The sequence below is a fragment of the Euprymna scolopes genome, chromosome 29 (assembly GCF_053919585.1).
Source record: "Euprymna scolopes isolate OS-2025 chromosome 29, ASM5391958v1, whole genome shotgun sequence".
Classification (NCBI taxonomy): domain Eukaryota; kingdom Metazoa; phylum Mollusca; class Cephalopoda; order Sepiida; family Sepiolidae; genus Euprymna; species Euprymna scolopes.
This window is the reverse complement of record NC_136510.1, coordinates 13,824,436-13,850,465: the sequence shown is the minus strand read 5'-3', so window position 1 is coordinate 13,850,465 and position 26,030 is coordinate 13,824,436. Positions and strand designations below refer to the sequence as shown.

The 26,030-nt window shown below is 36.0% G+C and overlaps 2 protein-coding genes across 51 annotated transcripts in view; one reads left to right on the top strand and one right to left on the bottom strand.

Moving 5' to 3' along the window:
• The window catches only part of LOC145252497 (uncharacterized), a 957,520-nt gene extending 951,641 nt beyond the window's left edge, over positions 1-5,879 (bottom strand). For 46 of the 48 annotated variants that reach the window (XM_080111941.1, XM_080111971.1, XM_080111957.1 and 43 more), the window contains exon 1: positions 4,837-5,876. In XM_080111941.1, the coding sequence (XP_079968067.1) occupies positions 4,837-4,962 (126 nt within the window). In that variant the 5' untranslated portion in view covers positions 4,963-5,876. Of the gene's footprint in view, positions 1-4,836 lie in introns of all 48 variants that reach the window. The other 2 variants (XM_080111966.1, XM_080111960.1) reach the window with 2 other exon arrangements.
• The window catches only part of LOC145252499 (rap1 GTPase-GDP dissociation stimulator 1-like), a 261,423-nt gene continuing 237,538 nt past the window's right edge, over positions 2,146-26,030 (top strand). The window contains exon 1 of one of the 3 annotated variants that reach the window (XM_080111990.1): positions 2,146-2,391. In XM_080111990.1, the coding sequence (XP_079968116.1) occupies positions 2,373-2,391 (19 nt within the window). In that variant the 5' untranslated portion in view covers positions 2,146-2,372. Of the gene's footprint in view, positions 2,392-5,906; positions 6,101-26,030 lie in introns of those variants that run through there. The other 2 variants (XM_080111991.1, XM_080111994.1) reach the window with 2 other exon arrangements.

Genomic DNA, 26,030 nt, shown 5'->3' with positions numbered 1-26,030 from the left:
GTGATTTATATGGTGTTCGGCCAAAACCGAGACCGACGTGTTCGAGTATCGGGTTCTGTTAGGAGTCCTATCTTTGTGGTTGATGTTTATGTTCACCATAACTTGCGAGACCCAATCGATGGTGGAATAGCCGCAAGCAGTGTTCATAAGAGAGTGTAAGGAGAGGACAGTATCATTCACAGCGCTCTCTTCTCCTTCGTCGCCTCTTCATTCACCGTCTCTTTTCATCAAAGTCCGCGGTGCCATCCCATATGGATCTCCACGTCATTCGGTCACTGGTAGTTTCTTTCCATGAAGACAAACTGATGTTGTTAAGTGTCAGGATGCGCTTTAATTGGTCCTTGCATTGCATTTTAGGTGCTCCTCGTGATCTGATCCTGATGGCCAGCTCACCATATAGTATTGGGGAGCCTGGAACAATCTATCCTGTCAACATGTCCTGCCCAGTGGAGGTGGTGGTAGATGATGGCGACCTCGATGCTGCTCACTGAGGCTCTGCCCAGCACTTCTGCATTGGTGGTGTAGCTCTCCTAAGAGATGTTCAAGTTTGCCTTAGTTTCAGTTGTTGAAAGTGTTCTAGCATTTTTACATCGTTTCTATATGGGGTCCATGTTCCGGAAGCATATAAAAGGGTGAAGAGGACTACTGTCTGGAAGACCATGATTTTGGTGGCCATAAGTGCGTGTTTATTAAATATGCGGCAGCCATTGATAGTAGTGTTAGCAGTCATAGAGGCCAATTGAGGTTGTATTAAAACTGAGACTGAAGTTGTTTCTTTTTTGGAGGGTAAAATATGTCTTTTCAATTATACTTCAACCCTTCCTCCTTGTTTAAAAGCTCAATGTTTGTTAAATATAACAACAGAGCATGTATAAAAGAATAACAGCATAGCTACATTCCAAGTTTCAAATATTTATTTTTACCAAACAGTTTTTTCAGCATTTCCAAATTTTGGTACGATTTTTACAGGTCTGTTTCATTATGCAAAAACAATCAATTATTATTATGTCAATATCGAATCTTTTCGTGTGCATACTCCTCAGAAAAAGAGAAACTTTTCTGCTTAAAAAGAAATATGCATGACAATATAATGTTGGAAAAAGAAACCCCATGAAAGACTCATCATTGTGTATTTAAGTAGTTATATTGGTTATAAGTGACCTTTGTAATATATATATATATATATATATATATATATATATTATATATATATATATATATATATACACAATAGCATTTCAGCCCGGCGTTTTTTTCCTTTATTTTTTTTAAACATGCGTGAGGCACAAAATAAAGGCGCAATTTCAGTTTCCAGCGATGTTTCATCATGAAAGGACGTGTTACATTCGTGTCCAATTCAAGGAAATTTTCCCGCCTTACTCCTGCAAAAAGCATTCTGGGAAACTCGTTTCTGTGGGGAGCTTTGTAGGGAGCTAAATTAATTCCCAATTGGGAACTTGTAAAAGAAATTACTGATTCAGCTCAATTTTTGTCATGAGCTTTATAAGAACCTTTCAACGAATATGGCGATACAGATGATTTCCATTCTTCCAACTTTTTGATTTACCTCAGTCGAGAAGGATGGAATAGAAGAGAGGCCACTAACAGCCTTGATGACACACAAAGGTTACTCGCTTACGCAACAACAGATTGAATGGAGAAATCCTTTCAAGGTAGGTGTTCTAGCTTTGCGAATTTCATATCTTCAAAAGGCCTTTCATCTCTGAATTTTCTTCACACAAGACTCTGAAGATAACAGCAGCAACAAGGAGAAGACTTTAAAAAATTGTCATACCTGAGAAGCTACGGAGATTGATAGAAGATTATATTTTATTGCGTTTGGTAAAAGTTATATGTTGTAATTTTTTTTCTCTCTTCACTACTTTAGACAGTCGCCCATTTTTTAATGTAATGAAGTTATAGATATTTTATTTATTTAACGTATTTTGAAAAATGGAACCAGGATGCAAGGAAAAAAAAATGGTAAATTTATACAAATACCGTGACAGCGAATTAGTAGAAAAAAATGTACCCTAACCCTAACCCAGTTTTCAGATTCGTGTTCAGCACACCGAAACGTAACAGATTCCCGCCTTACTCCTGCAAAAAGCATTCTGGGAAACTCGTTTCTGTGGGGAGCTTTGTAGGGAGCTAAATTAATTCCCAATTGGGAACTTGTAAAAGAAATTACTGATTCAGCTCAATTTTTGTCATGAGCTTTATAAGAACCTTTCAACGAATATGGCGATACAGATGATTTCCATTCTTCCAACTTTTTGATTTACCTCAGTCGAGAAGGATGGAATAGAAGAGAGGCCACTAACAGCCTTGATGACACACAAAGGTTACTCGCTTACGCAACAACAGATTGAATGGAGAAATCCTTTCAAGGTAGGTGTTCTAGCTTTGCGAATTTCATATCTTCAAAAGGCCTTTCATCTCTGAATTTTCTTCACACAAGACTCTGAAGATAACAGCAGCAACAAGGAGAAGACTTTAAAAAATTGTCATACCTGAGAAGCTACGGAGATTGATAGAAGATTATATTTTATTGCGTTTGGTAAAAGTTATATGTTGTAATTTTTTTTCTCTCTTCACTACTTTAGACAGTCGCCCATTTTTTAATGTAATGAAGTTATAGATATTTTATTTATTTAACGTATTTTGAAAAATGGAACCAGGATGCAAGGAAAAAAAAATGGTAAATTTATACAAATACCGTGACAGCGAATTAGTAGAAAAAAATGTACCCTAACCCTAACCCAGTTTTCAGATTCGTGTTCAGCACACCGAAACGTAACAGAATACTACGTAAAAGATTTTACTAATTCGCTGTCACGGTGTTTGTATAATAATACCGAATTTAGAGGTGGGGATCAATTTGCTAAACGTCTAGCAGAGTCATATTTCCTGGTTATTGATGTAAAAAGCAGGAATGCAGACTCAACAACAATGATATAAGTTGTGATCAAAATGGAAAGCACGTATCCAAGTAATGTTTAATCTTTTTCCCCATGGCGCGTGGATGTCACACGAGGTCGATTTGATGAGCGGTTTTCCCACCCCGAAAAAAAAAAACAGATGGTGTGTGTGTGTGTGGGGGGGGGTATAAAAGTTGCTCTGATTAGACCCGTCAGCATTTGTCGATCGGGGTTCTCTTTTCAAAGAAGGTAATATCTGGGAGTATATCGTACTCCATTCTGACATTAGTTCGAAGACCTGTAAATTACCCAGGGTAAATTGCCTTTCTACGAGAACAGAGTTAAACAAGGTCAGTTTTTGATTGAGGGGTGGGGAGAACAGCTCACCCAAAAGGGGACACTCTTGATTTGGACAAAAATAAAGACAGAAAAAAATTTTTTTTATATATATATTTTTTATATATACACAATTACTTCATGCACACACACATATATATACACACACATTACTTCATACACACACATATGCACATCAGCCACATACATCACTTCAGACACACACATACATAGACACACACATACATATACACATCACATCAGACACACACATACATATACACATCACATCAGACACACACATACATATACACATCAGACACACACATACATATATATACACATCAGTACATCACATCAGACACACACATACATATACACATCACATCAGACACACACACATACACATCATCACTTCACACACACATGCACGAAATAAATTCATGTAACTCACAAAACGCAACAAAAAATTAGTTCTACAAGCCTTGCGAGAGAAAGTGAAACAATGGAATTAATACTCAATTCACACACGCACACACATACATACACATACACACACACACAGGTGCGCGCGTTTTATTTAAAGCTAAAGATTTGATTCTTTCGTAGAATAGTGATTCACCAGAAATAGTTTCTTTTTCTTAGAACTATAAATAAATAATAATAATAAAACAATTCTAAACTTTAGCTAGAAATTACTTTTTATCAGTCAATTGAAAAACTTAAAAAATAACTTTCAAATGTTGAAAGTCTACGACGTAAACATCGTGTCGGACATTTTATTTTCAAGAAAAATGTGGTCACGCCGATTTATTCGTTACTGTAAAAATTCCAAAGTAATTTTTAAGCCTTTAAAATGACAAATAGAAAGTGATGTCTGGCTATAATTAAAGCCCATGTATATCTAAAATCAAAGAAACGTATTAGTTCTGTTAGGGGCCACTACTCTACACAAGAACCATGTGTTTCGTTTATTATTTAAAGATGGATAGCTAAGAGAATAGTTTTAAAAATTAAATCATCTTTTTTTTGGTGCTTATTAAGATAGAGTCGACAGATCGATTTTTTTCAAAACAAAAAGAATATTACATACTTAATTGTCATGGCGAAAATAGTAATATATCCAAAAATTACGAAAAATCATCGAGTAAAAAGTTATAGTTAAAAGTAATTTTTACGGAAAATTGGGTAAAAATAGCATTTTTCTTGGTCTACATACAGGCGGCATAACTCCGAAACGAATATTTTAGAGGACTTGTTCGTGACTGCAATATTTGTTGTCTATATCGATAGACTTTATTTTACTAACACAACAGTAGTTGTTTTATTCAATGAATTTTCGTAATTTTTGGATATATTACTATTTTCGACATGACAATTAAGTTCATAATATTCTTTATACTTAAAACAATACATTTAAAAATCGATTTGACGACCATATCTTAACAAGCACCTTTTTAATTTTGAAAAAAAAGAAGTTTTTTTCACAACAAAAACTAAATAAAAAAAAGTTTTTACTTTAAAAAAATGCATGTGAAAAAAAAAAGAAATCAATAATAATAATAATAAAGGCTATTACCTTTGAAACTGCGATGGGTTGGTTGTGTTCAGCTCCTCCCTGGAGCCGAAATCCCCATGGAGGGCCACCCACGAGGACAACATTAAAAATCATGTTGTGAGATTCGAAATTGCCATCTACGATCATGGTAAAAATTCCTGATTCCCCGTTCTTATTTGTGATACCTGTAAGATTATTCAATAGTATGGTTGGTTGGTAATACTGCTATCCTTTTATTTTTAAACATTCATATTTGCAAAACAATCGTCAGAAGATGTATTGGCGTTGGTTGATTTCGTTTAAAAATAAATTTCTCCACAGTAATAAGATTTGAAGTTTTACGAAATAAAAAGAAGGGTTGATGGAACTTGTGTATTATTTTTCCCCTTCTTAAGAGTTTTGTAAGTTTTGTAATTGCATGTATTAAATCACTTTTTTGTTGTTTAAACAAATAAAAACTTACAATGTGGATATTTGTTTTAGAGAAGAAAAAAAAAACATTCGAAATTATTCCAGTGAACAAAGTTGTAACAGCAGAAAAGTTTTTTTTTTTTTTTTTTTCAAAGTTTTAGGTAGCTTTCTTCTTGGTAATTGCAGGCTTCTTATTTTTTTTTTTTTTTTTTTTTGCAAAACCTAAAACATTTTTAACTTAAAAAAAAAAGCTTATATTTCGACTTTTCTCATTAAAAGTCTCATTTTTTTATAACTTGATTATTTAGCAATCATTATAATCAGGTACATTTAAAAGTTTAGAAAAACTTTTTACAATGCGTGTAGAACTATAGCAGACCTCTGTTGAAAGAGTGCTCGAAAAATATTAGTAAACGCAATAAACCTCCAAAACTATTTTCTTTCTTTTCACAGTACTTTTAAGCTTTTTTTTTTTTTTTTTTTTTTCTAATTTCCTTCTCAGCCAACTAAGTCAAGTTTTTTTGTTTTTGTTTTTTCCTAATATTTCTTCTCCTTTCACTGTGGAGTGACGGACGGTGTTTATTTTATTTCTATCGCGTTTTGTCAATGGACCGCGGAATAATCTCGCGTATGAATACAACACAAATTAGAATAAGACGACGAAGCGGCGGTTGTACGGCTCCCCTGTTTTCGCTTCTTCCGGTGCGCACATGTCCGGAGCAGCTGTGTTGTAGAATCACAATTCACAGGTTGGAAACCAACCGACAAATGTTGGCAGATAGCTAATATTCTTTAGTTTTATTTGTGTTTTTTTCTTCTTCTTCTTCTTCTTCCTGGAGACCATATGCTATTATTTACATAATGGAAGGAAACGGTAAGTTCTTTCATGTTCCCTACGTATGCCTACTTCAAACGTTACAAAGTAAAAATCGGAAAGCAACTTTATGCTCAGTGTAATGAGTACGTTATTAAAAATATACGATCAATCGATTGCAGATAAAATTACTCGCCCAAAGGGATAATATATTTGTAATAAGTGAGTTTTTAAATGATGAAAACTGATAAATTGTGTCTGTGTGTCTGCTTCAAATATAATGACCTGAACACACCTCCATACATTTTACTATGTAATGAGTGCTTTGTTTATAAAATATACGATCAAATGTAATCGATTGTTACAGATAAAATTGCTCTATCAAAAGGTATAATATATTTATATGTGGTGAATTGGTTTAAATTATGAAATTGATAACTTGTGGAATATATTTTCATATTCAACAGGAGATTTTGTACCTGTACCTCAAACAAAGAGAGACGAATCGAATCTCTTACCATTTTTTTTTTTTTTTAAATAAAAAAACAACTTGATAACTAATTTAAAATAATAATTATTTAAAAAAAAAAAAAAAAAGGTTACACACAATGAACATCACTAGACAATCAAGAAAATCAAATTAATTTTATTTTTGACGCGTAAATCCTTATTTCATAGATAGCTCAACATTCCTGGCATGTCAGATCACAAGATGCGGATGAATTAAAGTGATGCTGATTTTTTTTTTTTTTGTCTGATTAAAGAAGGCATGTTTTAATCAAAATGATTTTAATATTGAACAAAGAAAGGATAACGTAAGCATTTCGAAACGAGATAAAACAGGAACTTTTCTGCTGCACCTGTAATTAACCCGAGAAACGTGTGATAATCGATTAGTGATCTTAGTATGTCTACAAAAAATAGTTGAAGGGTGCAGAAAAAAGGTACGCCACAGACATGATGGTGAGATAACGTATGTTCTTTGACTTCAATTACTCAATTAAACAAAGTCGTAAGACACCATGGATCATGGGGATAGTTAATAAACGATTATATTTCGGCAGTAAAAAGCCGAGAAAACGTTTGAAGAATTCGTTTTATTTGTTGTGGTCAACACAACTCCCTCTCTATTTTTCATTCATAAAAATTCATCAAAGCTCTTTTTTTTTTTTTTAATTCGAAGCCTTAATTATCAAAGTTATATTTAATACAAGTTTTATTTTAATTCATATATTTTTACGGGAATAAAGCTTGCATTTCTTTTTATTTGGAATTCCGGTGTTGATAAAAAGTTGTTCCATTTTAATAAACGACCGGTAAACATTTTAGCGGATCTGAACGAGAATCAGTCATCACCTGTCGGCTTTCGAAGTAAACACCCCCAACCTCTCCATGTTAAAAACGGCTTTCGGAATAACCCCCTCCCCCGGTGCTAATGCAGAGAGTGATCCGCGCTATTTTTTTAATCGTATTTCCACGTTTAATTAAAGTTTTATGTTTTTTTATTCAATTGTACAGAATAGGTACAAACCACCCTCCCCTCCCCATGTTAAGGATGGCTTTTTAAATGTTATTATTTCAGCACGGATCACTCTCTGCATGAGTATCCCCCCCCCATGTTAAGAACAGCTTTCGTTTTATCTTTTTTGCTTATTCTGAAATAATAACGCAATTATTTAAAAAGCCATTCTTAACACGAGGGGAGGGTGTTTTGTACCTATTCTATACTTTAACTTTACAATTCAATAAAAAAAAAACCCATAAAACTTTAATTAAACTTGGAAATACGATTTAAAAAATAGCGCGGATTAGTAAGTGCACAATTGCACAACAGCACTAGCACTAGCACCAAAAAATGTGACGTTTATAGAAAGCAAGTGTTTCCAACAATTGCCCTTGTTTGTGTAAGGACCAACTTCGAAACTAATTAACCGATCATTATGAATTTTAGAACACAGCTATTATATATAAAGAGGTAAAACTATACAAACACCGTGACAGTGAATTAACCCTAACCCCTAACCCTAACCCCTAACCCTAACCCTAAACCTAACCCTAACCCTAACCCTGTCACGGTGTTTGTATAATAATACCTATAAAGATGGGCTATATTTAATTTTGCTTTGACCTTTTGGCTAGGAGCAAAGTGTAGTACCTGTTCTGATACATTTCATTTTTTTCTGCCATTTATTAGTGAAATCCTCCAAGACTATTTTTGTCCCCACAGTCAAAGCCGACTTTGTATCGATTTCTGCCCTCGTGGGGAGGCAAGTAAATAGAAGCTGTATTTCTTGAACTTCCAGATACTTCCTATTTTGATGGAATTCTGGTACTTATACAGAATTTTAACCCAATTTTCTTTTTGTTTTCTTTTTACGACCTGCCTCAGCGTAATATAAACACCTCCAACCACTTCATGTTAAGAACAGCTTTCGGAATGAACACACCCCAACCTCCCGGCTTTCGAGGTTGGGAGTGTTTATTTCGAAAGCCGTTCTTAACATGGGGAGGTTGGGGGTGTTTATAATACGTTATGTCGTCAAAATTTACCCTTTTTTTTTATTTAAAAATTTTTTTTTTTTTATTTATTTATTTATTTTTTTTTTCTTAAACCCTAACTCTAAATTAATCTGAATCTAATTTTTGGGTTTAGTTCAGTTCAAATTCTGTAGAAACACTGAAATTGTAACCATAGATATGAATTAATAAATATCCTTAAAATCTTAATGTCTTTAAGTATTTGAAATCGTTATTAAGGGGAAATAATATTTGATTTATCTTTACGATTACTGTTCCCACTTCACTTCCGGTTACACCTCTCCATAAAAAATGACGTTATTATTTAGGAAAGCCTTAACATGGGGGAGATGAGACTTCCTTTCCCTATTCTGTACTTTCACTTAACAATTTTATAAACAAAAGCTATCATAAAACATTAATTAAAAACAATTGCCAAAGAACAACCGGAAGTGAATCGGCAACAGTAATAGTGAAGATAACCGAAAATTCAAATATTTCCGGTTTGCATTAAATTTGAGGTAAATTTTCAGATTAGGCCCACCTCCACAATTTTCTTTTAAATGACGACTTTTAGTGGTTTTCGGCCATGCTGAATATGAAAATCGTCTTGGAATTTTGCAGAAATAAGTAGTTATCGAGATATAAAAAGTTGTATTATGCATTGTGTTCTTCGGCGGCCATCTTTGTTACGCGCGTAGATTTGTTTATCGCGCACGCGCGTAAAAAACAATGGCCGCCAAAGAATAGAATGCATAATACAACTTTTTATATATCGACAACTACTTATTTCTGCAAAATTTCAATGCGATTTCCGTATTCAGCATAGTAGAAAACCTACAAAAGTTGTCATTTAAAAGAAAATTGTGGAGGTGGAGTGACCACTAGGTGTATCAGAATTTTTGTAGGAATTTTTGACACTCCTAACACGAAACTGCGAATAAAATATAAAAACCTCGTAATTTCTCTGTTAAAAGTGGGTTATTTATTTTCTTTATGGATTATACTTCCAAAAATAAACTATTAAAGTTGTTTTAAAAGTAATAGAAATATATATATTTTTTTAAACATTAATGAATTTTCCGAACTCAATATTTTTCAATTTTTAAACTTTAAAAATCTATCAAAATTTTTTTATTGATTCTATTTTTACGACATTTTCAGGGTCAATGTGAAATTTTATGTTCTTTCCAATAAACCGAATATAATATTTTAGACAAACGTTTTTTTCTAAATTAACGCCCCCCCCATTTTCAAGTGTCTAGTAAAAAGTAAATAATTAATTTACTCACCGAAAAGTAAATAATTAATTTACTCACAAATTGAAGAGAAAAGGTCAATAAATAATATATTCAAATTTAAAACAAAAAACAAGTAGTGTTTTTTAGAATTTTACCTGTAAAGGTTGAAGTTTAAAACCTTTTTTTTTTTTTTTTTTTAGTGAAACCTTGGTCCTTGCTCCTTTAATTGAAAAAAAAATAGGGCTTGAATTACATTTTTCGAGGAGTTATAAGCTTGGAAAGACAGGGGGTCGAATAATTCACGCCTCCCATTTTGAAATGTCTATTAAAAAGTAAATAATTTATGTACCAAAGTCTTATATATCACAAATTGAAGAGAAAAGGTCAATAAATAATATATTCAAATTTAAAACAAACAAAAAAAGAACTGTTTTTTAGAAATTTACCTGTAAAGTCCGAAGTTTAAAACCTTTTTAAAAAAAAAGACCACGTTGTTTTTGTCTTTTTTATTATGAAACCTTGGTCCTTGCTCCTTTAATTGAAAAAAAAAAAAATAGGGCTTGAATTACATTTTTCGAGGAGTTATAAGCTTGGAAAGATGGGGTGGAATTATTCACTATTTTCACGAAATTTCTGACACACCTAGTGGACCTAATCTAAAAAAAATACCTAATCCTCAAATTTTAGATCTTTTCTTGAAGCAATATCATTTGGTGGAGTTTAATTAACATTGGAATAAAGATGCTAGTATTTTGCTATTTTTATTGGCGGACCTGAAGAATTTTACCCCCCCCCCCCTCTCTATTTTTTTTTTTTTTTTTAATATTTTCATCGTTTTTATTTATTTATTTTTTTTTTTTTTTAGCGGATTCGGGATTATCTATCAGATTATCAAAAAGAAAATGAAAAAAATTAATATTTAAATATTTGTGGTGGATGCTCGCTCAGTTTCTAATGCAACGTTCTCATGAATCGATCACCCATTTTATAACAACTCTACGCTTTTAGGCCAAATTTCGCGAACTTAGTCCTTTTAAGCAGTTTAGCCTTTTTTTAAAGATTATATTAAAAAGTGAAATTCAAAAAAGGCTAGACTAAAAATTCGCGAAATTTGGCTTAAAAACATCGAGTGGTTCTAAAGTTGGTGATCGATTTACTAGAACGTTGCATTAGAAACTGAGCACCCCTATTTTAAATATTGACTTTTTTGATAATCTGGTAGGACGCACCTGAACGAGAATCACCCCTCTCTCCGAACGGTTTTCGGAAATATCCTAACCTCCTCGTGTTAAGAACGAGGCAAATGTGTATTTTAGCGGCGTAAATTATTTGACAGACAAAAATTTATTTTTTATATAAAGCACATTATTAGACCCTAAGGCTAAAATAAAACCCGAAAAAAAATTAATTTTTATTATTTTTTCAACACTTTTTTATGAGACTAAATGTACAACAATCGATGCCGCCAATTTGGCCTTTTTACGCTCTTGCATGGACCATGATTCTACGCAAGAGCGTAAAAAGGCTGAATTTGGCCTCAAAAAGGCAAATCTGTGAAGCCTTAGAAAGGCCAAATTTTCAAAACAAGATGGCGGTATCGATTATTGTACATTTGGTATAATAAAAAAAATGTTTAAGAAAATAATAAAAATTAATTTTTTTTTTTTTTTTTCGGGTTTTACTTTCAGCCTTAGGGTCTAATAATGTGTTTTATATAAAAATAAATAATTTTTATGAATTTTTGTCTGTTAAATAATTTACGCCGCTGAAATAAACATTTGCCAAGAACGGTTTCCAGAATAAACACCCCCAACCTACCTCCCATGTTAAGAACTTTTTTTTTTTTTTAACAGTGGATTATTATTGTTTGGTTAGTTGTTTTTGTTTTATGGCATATCAACTATTTTCGGGTTATTTAATGCCGAATCCAAAGATTCAGAAGAAAATTTTTTAATAGAATATATTTGTTGTTTTCAAGTCGGTTTCTGTTAACCCCATAGTTGGGACCCTAACAGATACTACCGGTCCGGGTCAGAGTGGACCTTGGAGCAATGGCAATTAAAGGGTGGCTCCACACTCCCCAAAGCCTGCAAGCTGGGGCCTCACCACTGGATATAGTTTAAGGTCGTATCCAGGACCGAGGATTATTATTGATTGCACACTAATATATAGGGGTCGGCCCGGGTTCGGTGATTCTCGTGTTCAGGTCCGCCAAATAGTGTCTATTCGATAATAATCTGTTGAAAAAATAGAAAAAAAATTAAAAAATAAATAATAAAGAGGGGTGCAAGATTCTTCAGGTCCGCTGTTTTATTTAATTTTAGAATGTAAATGATCGATGAAACGGAACAGGCGACTCGAAGTTAGCAGCAAACAGTGTCGGATAAAAAAAATTCTATTTTACTAAAATAAAAGATCAATAAATATTTAAGAAAGTAATAAAAACAATTCAAATCGGTCAAACAACAATAACATTTTATAGTACTTATGCATCTATGTTACCACGTTGAAATAATAACGTTATTTAGAAAGCCATTCTTAACATTGCGAGGGAAGAGTTTTTATGACTATTTTGAACTTTTACTTAACAATTTAATAAACAAAAATATCGTAAAAATTGAATTTAATTTGAAAATACTATTTTTAAAAAATAACGCGGTAACGTAGATGCACAAGCACCCATTTTAATGCAAGAAATTGTTATTTTTATTTATTTATTTTTTCTGATATTGTTTACTGCGGAGTTCGAGTCACCTGTTCTTCTGATTCACGAAATAATCTAACTTTTAATGAGACAATTAAAGAGGAGACAATTATTTTTGGTAACCAGAGTGCTTTTTGCCTACTTTTAGGGGAGCTGGTTTTACCTCACATTAAAAACGGCCTTGTGCCTAATTTGCTTCGGTGGGGAAGCAAATAAATACATTAAAGAGGCAACGTTAACAATATTACGTTGATAATGTTTCTTTCGACTTTGATCGTGGCCTTCGTTATAAGACGGTCTTGCTCTTGCTTTGATCCGTGATGTCTCTTTGCAAAACGAAATGAATGACCCCCCCCCCCCCAGTTTCGTTTGTTGTTGTTATGGCTATATATATATTCATGTTTCGTCATCATTTGTGTCTATGAAACTTACCTTTCCGAAATTTATGGGATTATCTTTACGATTACTGTTTCCACTTTACTTCCGGTTGTTTCTTTGTTTTTAATTGATTTTTACGGCATCTTTTTAGTTTAAATTTAAAATTGTTAGGTTAAAGTACAGAATACGTAAAGGAAGCCCCTCCCCATGTTAAGAAGGGCTTTTCTAAATGATAACGTTACTTTTTAGAAAAAAAAGCCTTAACATTGAAGATGGGCAACAGGAAGTGTAGTGGAAACAGTAATCGTAAAGATAACCAGATATGGATATGTTAGGTTAATGAATAAAATAAATCCTATGTTATATTGATTTCGCTGTACAAATCCAACATTTCATTTTGATTTCCTTTTTTTTTTTTTTTCATCTCTTTCCTTTTTAACCAAATTATTTGCCTTTAAAATTTCAACGTTCAGTTTAATTAGTACAGTATCTCGTTTAAACATAAGATTATTAATTGAACCAAATTATTATTAAAACTATAGGTACTTCTGCAGTTTACTGACCGTTCTATTTTTTAGACGAGATTGCCAATCTAAATTCAATTTTTACACGTTTATTAAATTGTTAGATGAAAGCATAGTTAACAATCCCTCTCCGTCGTGTTAAGAAAGAATGTCTTTCTAATTAAGAACGTTATTTCAACACGGTTTGTAAACTGCAACTGCACAAATTAAATTAACTAATTTCGTTAAGATAATGTTTTAATCTCTATTATGCCTTTTTTTTTTTATTTTTGTATTCTAACTAAATCAAAAATACACCAGGATTTAAGAAGTTTAAAATCGGATTAAACGTATTCGACAGTTTAAAGGCTTTCAAATTTCGAAAGGTTACGAAATGAGTTGTTCAACTAATCTAAGGAGAAATCACAATGCATAATGGAGGATTTAATTTCGTAATTCAATTTATTTTTATTTTAGGTTATTGCATTTTTTTTTTCAATACATAATAGATTACAAAGTAATAAGTAACGTAGAGACGAGAAAGACACACGAAGTGGTCACCATTTTTATAAATATAACGAATATTTTTATTTATTTTATAGGTGTTTTTTTTTTTTTTTACAGTTGAAAAATTAATCTTTGATTTTGGAAATCCTTTAAAAACCTTTTTTTTTCTCTCTCTCTATTTACTTGTCTCCCCACGAGGGCAGAGTTAGACAGACACCAGGTCGATTTTTTTAAACTCAACTCCCCAAAAAGGGGCGTTCTGGATAGGAACAACATCAAAACAAAAAAAAATTGTCACAAAATTAGAAAATGTTTGAAACCAAAATAATTCTGATTATTTTGACATTAATTTTAAGCGTGACATCGTTTGTTTCGCAGCAAGAAATCAGGTGTTAAAAACGACAAAGCAATTTGTTTCAAGAAAAAACAAACTTCTTTTATTACATACAAGAAAATGTTATTGAATGTTCGTTATGATCTTTGAATAAAATTACTCCTTATTTTTACTGAATTCTTATACAAAGTCCTTAATAGCTTTTTTTATTTTTATTTTTAAATAAACAAATATATCCATTTCTAACGTAGAACAACTTCGTATTCTTCATTGTTCAAAAAAGATCAGCAGTAATAACACCATTTTTTTGTTGTTTTTTGTTTCATTCATTCATTCTTAGCAGCCGCGTCTTTCAAACTGAATGAACCAACAACGTTAATATGATTATTGAGTACTTTCGTACAATAATGGCGCCGTCAAAAAAAAAGGCGGGGGGGGGGGGTCTTTGGTTTAATATTCCAGTTTTGTTTTTCCTATAAATTAAAAGAAAAAAATTGAACTATCATCGGCGGTCAGTGTCTGGTCGACGCAGATTACAACGATGGCCCGGGACTGTTCGTTGTAATTGCAATTGGTAACCCATCTAATTACTGCCCTGGTCCAGCCTGCGTTAATTTCGGTATCAATGTGATTGCAATCATATTTAATTAATACTAGCGGAGGGGGGGGGGGGCTTTTCCCGGTCGTAAAATACGCTTTAATATGATGTTTTAATTTGTCCAAATTTTGTAAATATTATTAATTATATATAGGAAATAACTTATTATAGAGTCGTGATTTAAAAAGTAAAAGAAATAGTATTTGAGTGCCATCAGCCAGAATCGAAACCGAAAGTAAAACTGTAGCATTCAAAGCTGGTGATGTTACCACTGTATCAACATGACACGCATATGAACTAATTAAAAATGAACTAAGATGATTGTACAAAATGTATAACGATTTTTTTTTTTTTTAATTTTGACTCATTAAAAACTATTTTAACCGACCCATAAAAGAACGGCCCATAAAAAATCCAATCATTTGAGGGCCCCTAGCACCACCACTCTTCAACTTTTAGTTTCGGTGGAGATAGTTTGAACATGTGGAGATAGACAAGCAGACAGACAAACATAGTGAGTTTTATAAATTAGGTTATTATTATAGAGTCGTGATTTCAAAAGAAAAAGTATTTTGGTACCATCAGCTAGAATCGAAACCAAAAGCAAAACTGTAGCATTCAAAGCTGGTGACGTTACCACTGTACCAACGTGACACGCATATGAACTGATTAAAAATAAACTAAGATGACTGTACAAAACGTATAACGATTTTTTTTAGTTTGGACCCTTTTTGATCCCTTAAAAACTATCTTAACCGGCTAATGACCCATAAAAGAACGGTACATAAAAAAATCTAACCATTTGAGGCCTCTAACACCGCTCAGCGACTTATAGTTTCGGAAGAGATAGTTTGAAAATATGGAGACACAGACAGACAGAGATATAGTGAGTTTTATAAATTAGAGCTTGATTAATTAAACAATTTTATACATAATTGTATTTCTAAACATCTGAAAAGAAAACGTGGTGCTTCTACAGAATTGGGACGAGATTTTGTACCTATTTACTATGCCTCCCCACGGGACAGTTAGACACCAGGGTCGTTTTTTAACGTGGAAAAAAGGTACAAAAATAAAAATTGTCTCAGTCGTGAAGGATTTCTCCTCCACCGAAAGAGAACTGTAGTCTATAAATGGAGTTTTCATATAAAAAACAATGGTTTCAACTGATATTTTTTGTCAATTCTAATAAGTTACAATGGTAGCTTCCAAATTATGCAGCCAAAATTATCTGAATATTACTGAATTATTAAAAAAAAACAAAAAAAAACTTTAATCGTGTTAGCAGGTGAAAATTGCCGCATTCTTGTTTAATTCGAAACGGAAAATTACCTCCCTTTTGAACTCTCCTGTGTTTTACGATCGTTTTCATCAAATTCTAATTTTTATTTTCTTTAATAAATTTCTACCTTATCGATTTTCGTAATTTTTTGATATAATCATCTTAAAAATACGAGTAGATACCATTGTTTTCATGTGGAATTCAGTATTACGATTTCCGAAATTTCGTCCCAATAGTGTAGAAGCGCTGAAAACGTTTATTTATTTCATGAATCACTGAGTATGATCGAATAATGTACACCCCCCCCCCCCCCGCCCTCAATTGTTTATGGAACTGGATTTGTCAGTTTTTTTTTTTCTTCTTTCCCACAAGATATTCAATATACATTCCAACAAAGATGTATATTAGAATCAAAAGTATAAGATCTGAAACAACATAGTTATCCTTCAAAAACTTGAATATGTAATTGATTCACACTCATATTTTATTCATAGTTTTATTAAGTACATCTTAGAGGTGTTTTATTGAATAGCGGAGCCCCCCCCCCCCCCAACAACTCATCAGAGACAAATCTTCCCCATAAAAGCAGTTGGAAAGTTTTTTTTTGTTTTTTTTTTTTTAATGAAAAATGATTTCGTAAGAAAAACTTGTTGATAAAAGGAAATGGGGATATTTAAAGTTCACAAAAACATCAGAATAAAAAAATGTCACCAACATGGACATTTTTCTCTTTCTGTCTGATTTGTTTTCTTTTTTCTCCTTTGTCCAGCCAACACTGTTTATGGCAGGGACGGGATAATTTTTATTATTTTTTAACTAGACAGTGGGTTCTTTTTTAGAATAGAGACGCGTTACTGATTTTTCCCCCCTTTGGTTTTGGAGCAGAATATTTGTGCTAAATTCCTCTGTTTTGTTTTTGTATGAACAACTTTAACTCTAGCTTTAACATAAATCTGCCATTGTAAAGGCTTTAAAGCTATAATAATCTTCATATTACGAATTAACCCCCGTTTCTGGCTCACACGCCTTTTTATATAAAAGTTGGTGTGCTGGTTTTTGAGTGACGGTAAACAATGATTTTTAAGCCTTAAAACTGTTATTTTCTAATATAGTGGCTCCAACGGTAAATACTTTTGTATAAACACGCACACTAGCTGAAGTACCTATTTACTATGCCTCCCCACGGGACAGAGACACCAGGGTCGTTTTTTAACGTGGAGAAAAGGTACAAAAATAAAAATTGTCTCAGTCGTGAAGGATTTCTCCTCCACCGAAAGAGAACAAGAAATAGAAGTGCAGCATCTAAAGAACAGATGGTATTTATTTGCTCCCCCACCGAGCAAATTAGGCACAAGGCCGATTTTTAATGTGAGGAGTGAAGGGAGGGGGAAGGGAAAAGGGGGACCAGCTCCCGAGAGGTGGGAAATGGGAGCTGGTTAATGGTCAGGCATGTGGGGTTGCCCCCACATCTGGTCTTTGCTAGTCATAGCTAGTCATAGCTTGCAGCATCTGCCGGAACAGATGGTATTTATTTGCTCCCCCACCGAGCAAATTAGGCACAAGGCCAATTTTTAATGTGAGGAGTGAAGGGAGGGGGAAGGGAAAAAGGGGACCAGCTCCCGAGAGGTGGGAAATGGGAGCTGGTTAAAGGTCAGGCATGTGGGGTTGCTCCCACATCTGGTCTTTGCTAGTCATAGCTAGTCATAGCTTGCAGTATCTGCCGGAACAGATACTACACTTTCATCTCGGCCCGAAGGCCAAGAAAAGGCATTAGCTGAAGTAGAATGAAACAAAGGTGAACGAAAAAAAAAAAAACACCTAACATTGGTCTAAACTTTAATTTTTGTCAGAAATTTCTTTCGAAATGACAGTTTAAATGTTTCAAAATAACTTAAATTTTGCACAACCACATTTGCTGTCTTTTTTTTTTTTAATCTTTATTTACTTGCTTTCGGAAAAAGGAAAAAGTTCGATACAAGGTTAAGGCAAGGAGGCATCTTCCTCTCCTTCTCTTTTCCCCTATCCTTTCCTAAGCTTCACTCTCTCGTCCCTTTTTCTCTCTTCTCATCTCCACTCCCCCCACTCTCTCCGCTCCCTCTTCCCTCTCCATCTTTTCCTTCTTCAGTCTCTCGCACACAGTTTTTCTTTCCTCCATCCCCTCTCTCTCTCTTTTCCATTCTTTCTCTCTTCTACCCCCTCTGTTTAACAAGTCGCTCTACCTCATCTCATCATATTCGTATAGATATGACAAGAAAACATATATTAACAAATATAATGAAGTACTCATTTCGAAATCTATATTGCTATTATTTCTCCAACAGCTGATTAGTTTTGTTTTGGTCAAATCAATCGTAATGTTATCAATAAGAATTTAGAAAGATCTCGACTGGATACTCCGGCATTATTATTCGCACTTAATCTTTGATTCGATTTGGTTCTGCTTTTTATGGTTAATTTATTTATTTATTTATTTATTTTTTTTTTTTTTGCTGATAGACATTTAAAGCGACAAGTGTGGGGGGGGGGGAATGATTAAGATTTAATTTGATAAAATCCAATCTGTTGTTAAATTTGCAGTTGAGCTCCATGGTTTTCCCCGAGGTAAAATGTTTACTTTCTTATTCAAATTCGCCACGGACCTTTCTCTCTGGTATTATGACATCATCCACTGGTTATTCTTGCACCTCTCTCTGCCACTGGAGGTAGCCTCCATGTGTACAAACACATCCAAGGAAGATAATGTATTTAAAAAAATTGGGGAAAAGAAAACAATTGGTTATTTTATTTATTTTTAGTTTACCAGTACGAAATATTTGTGAGAAAAACTGATTTAAAAACAAAAATTACAGGTTCAGTTTCCGGTAATTTCCTAATTTCAAAAGCGTAAAAAAAAAAAAACAAACAAAAAAAAAAAACGTGACGTCCTCTATTCCGAACGCTTATCAAAATTTTACATTTTACAAATATTAAAAGTTGGATTAAATTGATCATCAGATTTTTGTAATCTAATCATTAAATCTCTTTCTCCTCTTTTGTCCCGCTACATTTATCTGTCTGTGTCTCCCTCTGTCTAGGTCTGTCTGTGTCTCCCTCTGTCTAGGTCTGTCTGTGTCTCTCTCTGTCTAGATCTGTCTGTGTCTCCCTCTGTCTAGGTCTGTCTGTGTCTCCCTCTGTCTAGGTCTCTGTGCACATCTGTGTGTGTGCGTGTGTCTAGGTCTCTGTGCACATCTGTGTGTGTGTCTAGGTCTCTGTGCACATCTGTGTGTGTCTAGGTCTCTGTGCACATCTGTGTGTGTGTCTAGGTCTCTGTGCACATCTGTGTGTGTGTGTGTCTAGGTCTCTGTGAACATCTGTGTGTGTGTGTCTAGGTCTCTGTGAACATCTGTGTGTGTGTGTCTAGGTCTCTGTGCACATCTGTGTGTGTGTCTAGGTCTCTGTGCACATCTGTGTGTGTGTCTAGGTCTCTGTGCACATCTGTGTGTGTGTCTAGGTCTCTGTGCACATCTGTGTGTGTGTCTAGGTCTCTGTGCACATCTGTGTGTGTGTCTAGGTCTCTGTGCACATCTGTGTGTGTGTGTCTAGGTCTCTGTGCACATCTGTGTGTGTGTGTCTAGGTCTCTGTGCACATCTGTGTGTGTATGTCTAGGTCTCTGTGCACATCTGTGTGTGTGTGTGTAGGTCTCTGTGCACATCTGTGTGTGTGTGTAGGTCTCTGTGCACATCTGTGTGTGTGTGTGTAGGTCTCTGTGCACATCTGTGTGTGTGTGTGTAGGTCTCTGTGCACATCTGTGTGTGTGTCTAGGTCTCTGTGCACATCTGTGTGTGTGTCTAGGTCTCTGTGCACATCTGTGTGTGTGTCTAGGTCTCTGTGCACATCTGTGTGTGTGTCTAGGTCTCTGTGCACATCTGTGTGTGTGTCTAGGTCTCTGTGCACATCTGTGTGTGTGTCTAGGTCTCTGTGCACATCTGTGTGTGTGTCTAGGTCTCTGTGCACATCTGTGTGTGTGTCTAGGTCTCTGTGCACATCTGTGTGTGTGTCTAGGTCTCTGTGCACATCTGTGTGTGTGTCTAGGTCTCTGTGCACATCTGTGTGTGTGTCTAGGTCTCTGTGCACATCTGTGTGTGTGTCTAGGTCTCTGTGCACATCTGTGTGTGTGTCTAGGTCTCTGTGCACATCTGTGTGTGTGTGTCTAGGTCTCTGTGCACATCTGTGTGTGTGTGTGTCTAGGTCTCTGTGCACATCTGTGTGTGTGTGTCTAGGTCTCTGTGCACATCTGTGTGTGTGTGTCTAGGTCTCTGTGCACATCTGTGTGTGTGTGTCTAGGTCTCTGTGCACATCTGTGTGTGTGTCTAGGTCTCTGTGCACATCTGTGTGTGTGTCTAGGTCTCTGTGCACATCTGTGTGTGTGTCTAGGTCTCTGTGCACATCTGTGTGTGTGTCTAGGTCTCTGTGCACATCTGTGTGTGTGTCTAGGTCTCTGTGCACATCTGTGTGTGTGTCTAGGTCTCTGTGCACATCTGTGTGTGTGTCTAGGTCTCTGTGCACATCTCTGTGTGTGTGTGTGTCTAGGTCTCTGTGCACATCTCTGTGTGTGTGTGTCTAGGTCTCTGTGCACATCTCTGTGTGTGTGTGTCTAGGTCTCTGTGCACATCTCTGTGTGTGTGTGTCTAGGTCTCTGTGCACATCTGTGTGTGTGTCTAGGTCTCTGTGCACATCTGTGTGTGTGTGTCTAGGTCTCTGTGCACATCTGTGTGTGTGTGTCTAGGTCTCTGTGCACATCTGTGTGTGTGTGTCTAGGTCTCTGTGCACATCTGTGTGTGTGTCTAGGTCTCTGTGCACATCTGTGTGTGTGTCTAGGTCTCTGTGCACATCTGTGTGTGTGTCTAGGTCTCTGTGCACATCTGTGTGTGTGTCTAGGTCTCTGTGCACATGTTTGTGTGTGTCTAGGTCTCTGTGTACATCTGTGTGTGTGTGTCTAGGTCTCTGTGCACATCTGTGTGTGTGTCTAGGTCTCTGTGTACATCTGTGTGTGTGTCTAGATCTCTGTGCACATCTGTGTGTGTGTCTAGATCTCTGTGCACATCTGTGTGTGTGTCTAGATCTCTGTGCACATCTGTGTGTGTGTCTAGATCTCTGTGCACATCTGTGTGTGTTTCTAGGTCTCTGTGCACATCTGTGTGTGTGTCTAGGTCTCTGTGCACATCTGTGTGTGTGTCTAGGTCTCTGTGCACATCTGTGTGTGTGTCTAGGTCTCTGTGCACATCTGTGTGTGTGTCTAGGTCTCTGTGCACATCTGTGTGTGTGTCTAGGTCTCTGTGCACATCTGTGTGTGTGTGTCTAGGTCTCTGTGCACATCTGTGTGTGTGTGTGTGTGTCTAGGTCTCTGTGCACATCTGTGTGTGTGTGTGTGTGTCTAGGTCTCTGTGCACATCTGTGTGTGTGTGTGTCTAGGTCTCTGTGCACATCTGTGTGTGTGTGTCTAGGTCTCTGTGCACATCTGTGTGTGAGTGTCTAGGTCTCTGTGCACATCTGTGTGTGTGTGTGTGTCTAGGTCTCTGTGCACATCTGTGTGTGTGTCTAGGTCTCTGTGCACATCTGTGTGTGTGTGTGTGTGTGTCTAGGTCTCTGTGCACATCTGTGTATGTGTGTGTCTAGGTCTCTGTGCACATCTGTGTGTGTGTGTGTGTGTCTAGGTCTCTGTGCACATCTGTGTGTGTGTGTGTGTCTAGGTCTCTGTGCACATCTGTGTGTGTGTGTGTGTGTCTAGGTCTCTGTGCACATCTGTGTGTGTGTGTGTGTCTAGGTCTCTGTGCACATCTGTGTGTGTGTGTGTCTAGGTCTCTGTGCACATCTGTGTGTGTGTCTAGGTCTCTATGCACATCTCTCTCTGTGTCTAGGTCTCTGTGCATAGGTCTCTGTGCATAGGTCTCTCTCTCTGTCTAGGTCCCTCTCTCTGTTTAGGTCTCTCTCTCTCTGTCGGTCTCTCTCTCTCTCTGTCGGTCTCTCTCTCTCTGTCTAGGTCTCTCTCTCTGTCTAGGTCTCTCTTTCTCTCTCTCTCTCTCTCTCTCTCTGTCTAGGTCACTATCTCTCTCTCTCTCTCTCTCTGTCTAGGTCTGTCTCTCTCTGTCTAGGTCTGTCTCTCTCTCTCTAGATCTCTCTCTCTCTCTAGATCTCTCTCTCTCTCTGTCTAGATCTCTCTCTCTCTAGATCTCTCTCTAAATCTCTCTCTCTCTAGATATCTCTCTGTCTCTCTGTCTAGGTCTCTGTCTACGTCTCCCTGTGCGCGTCGCTCTCTGTCTACGTCTCCCTGTGCGCGTCTCTCTCTGTCTACGTCTCTCTCTGTCTACGTCTCCCTCTGTCTACGTCTCCCTCTGTCTGCGTCTCCCTCTGTCTGCGTCTCCCTCTGTCTGCGTCTCCCTCTGTCTGCGTCTCCCTCTGTCTGCGTCTCCCTCTGTCTGCGTCTCTCTCTGTCTGCGTCTCCCTGTGCGCGTCTCTCTATCTCTCTCTCTCTCCGTCTCTCTCTGTCTACGTCTCCCTGTGCGCGTCTCTCTCTGTCTACGTCTCCCTGTGCGCGTCTCTCTCTGTCTGCATCTCCCTGTGTCTCTCTCTCTCTCTCTCTCTGTCTGCGTCTCCCTGTGCGTCTCTCTCTTTCTCTCTGTCTGCGTCTCCCTGTGCGCGTCTCTCTCTCTGTCTGCGTCTCCCTGTGCGCATCTCTCTTTCTCTCTGTGTCTACGTCTCCCTGTGTGTGTGTGTGTGTGTGTGTGTGTGTCTCTCTCTCTCCGCTCCGTGTTTCCCTGTCTATCTCTCTCTTTTTCTCTCTCCATATTTGTCTTTCTCTTTTCTAATACAAGAAAAACATATAGGAACCTTCTAAATAGCTGTCGATTATATTTTCTACTGTTTAATTTTTTAAACGTTTCTAGAGTTCATCCGAAATAAATGCCACTTCTTTTTAGCATTCTATAACTGAGAAATTAACACCGTTTTTCTATGTTCGTTTTAATGCAAAGTAATCCATCGACTTAATTTTTAACATCGATTAAGTGAACAGTAAAACTTATTTTTGTATCGTGAAAAACAAAAAAAAAAACAACAAAAAAAAAACAACAAAAAAAAACAACAAAAAAAAAACAGGGCTTTTTGCAGACGTTTTAACTATACGATCTGATTAGGCTTTGTTTCAACAGTTTTATTTATTTTTCTTTTTTGGTGCTACTTTGATGGAGAGAACTACTATCTGTGACATAATTTTCAAGGATACTATGCAGAAAGTTGAGCAGTAAAATGTTTGTTTACATAATACTTGCACTTCTGCATCTCAATACAGTTAGGGAAGCAGGGACCTGGAATGGAATTATAAAGTTTAGCAGTCCGAAGGAAGAAACTATTAGAGTAGGGTTTTTTTTTTTTTGGCATCTAGAGATCTGTGTAGAGGTGGTGTGTAGCTGCTTGTTGGGTTTGTCTGAGATATTTATATCGAGGTGGGGAGGGGGGGATACAAGTGTTTGTTCCAATTCATGTTCCCTGTGAACGTTAAACCGTGAAGTTAGAACGAACTACTTCCAGGTAATGCATCATTAGCCATGACTATCAGTGGTTGAGAAGGTTTCTTGTAATTATTAAAGGAAAGAAGCTTAATCTTGGCAAAATTGAATGTGACCATCCATTTTTTTTTTTTTTTTGTCTCCATTTCACTACAGACTGGAGTTCTTCCTCTAGTATTTTCGCCATTGTTTTGGATATGTCATTCATTTTCCTCTCGTGTCTGTTATAGAGTGTGGTGTCATCAGCAAATATGCTCATCTCAGAGACAATTTTATCAAGATCATTTATAAATATTATGAATAAGGTCCAAGGATTGGCTCCTGAGGCACACCCACATTTTATATCGTTTTGACGTACAACCATTGAGGACAACCTGGATTCTTCTCTTATTTAAGAAGGATTTAATTATGTTAAGTACGCGTCCATATGATTTAATTGCACAAGCGGATTATTGTGCCATATCCTATCAAAGGCCTTAGATATATCTAGAACTACTCTCCTAGCCTCACCCAGTGCATTGTATATACATTGGAAGATTACAGTTAGGATATCTGCAGTAGAATGGGCTTGTTTAAATCCATACTGTTGGTCAAACAGAAGTTTAGCAGCTGTGAGGTGGTGGACTAGAGAATTCTTGTAAACACAGAAGCAGTTTTCCAGCAGTCAAGAAAACAAGATTTGCCAAGGCGTTTGTTAAAAAGTTTGGAGAGAATGGGAGCAACCTCAGCTGAGCATTTTTTTAATAGTACAGCCGAGATGAGATCGGGTCCACATACTTTTGAGGTGTCTAAGTTTTATCATGATATCTTCTTGAGAAGAGGTGATTTTCAGATCATCTAATGCGGTTTCTGTTAGCAAAGGAAAATCTGGGAGGGAGTGGTTTGTTGGGTCCAATGTGGAGTTTGAAGCAAACCGACTGGCAAGCATGTTAGAGTTCTCAGTTGCCGTGCAAACAATCTCATGATGTTGGATAGTGCAGGAATTGTTGATTGCCCATTATTTACTACATTGTTGTAGATTTTCCAGAAATCAGGGGTTCCTAAGTTCTGTGCTTCAATGCGTTTTCTAGTGCTTTCGGTATATTCTGTCTTATCTGTGGTTTTTTTTTTTTTTCTTACAATTCTTGCTTCTATAAACTTTTGTCTATTTGTACTGGACTTATATATAAAGGGCAAAATGTGTGTGTGTTTGAATGCCTCGCAAAACTTCCAACAGATGCTTCGGAATGTGACAAAATCAGTATCGTTTTAAAGCTTGCTCTCTCGGATAACAAATATCGAAAAATTGACCAAATAAAAATAAAATCCATTACCCTCAACTCGGCCATTTTTCACAAGGAGGGGTCGCTTTTTTGACATTTTCGCAAGTTATTGTCTGTTCAATTGACTAGCCTTAATTTTGATGCTCGCGACTTCCAATTTAATGATGGATGCATCAGCTAAGACGTATGTTTTTGTTTTTTTTTACCTTTTCCTTCTTCGCATTACAGGTTTGAGCCTGCCTGTCTACTTCCACTTTTTTTAACACCTCTCTCCACCCAGGCTGCCTACTGTTGTTTCGAGGTTCCTTATTACACCACCTCTCTACACCCGGGTAACGCCGGGTCTGATAAATCTGCAATATGCATGCTGCCTTTGAGCAATGACAGTTGCACCAGTAGAAGTAAACCATTGGGGAGAGTGGGGTTTGTTACAGAATTTCCATGTGGAACATGCCTTTCAGTTGCTGCTTTGAACCATTCAGTAGTCTCATTTTCACACCGTTGTGCAGGAAGAGAAAAAGTATTTCGCCATTATTATAAGACAAGATGCCCGACAGTGTTAGCAGAGAGTTTTTAATTTAATTTCTATTATTTTAAATTGCTGGAATTCCTAGCTCCAAAAAAATAAAAATAAAAAAAATGAAGGCCATAAATTTACTTAATTTCTTAACAAAAAAAAATGAAGGCCATAAATTTAAACTTGTAATTTATATCATCATGCCAAATTCTGAAATCATTCTATACAATTACACTGAAAGTAATATGATGTATGGATACGTGTATGCATAAAAAATACCACCGTTTTCATCTGTTGATCTTATGCAAAAGTGTATTTGAGGTGTGGCTTTAATATTTTTAAAAGTAAATTAATGCAAAAAAATACACCTAATAAATGTATAGTGTTTACTCTAGGTTAAATACTTATGCAATTCTTTGAAATAGTTTTGGCTCCAATAAGTGTTAATTGCCTTTAGTATTAGCAGTAGTACACACGGTTCTCGTCAGACCATCAAAGTTAAGCAACATTGAGCCTGGTTAGTACCAGATGGGTGACCATTTGGGAATTCTAGGCGCTGTATGTGCTCTCTGCTTATCTCTGCATTTGTTTCCAGTTGTCCT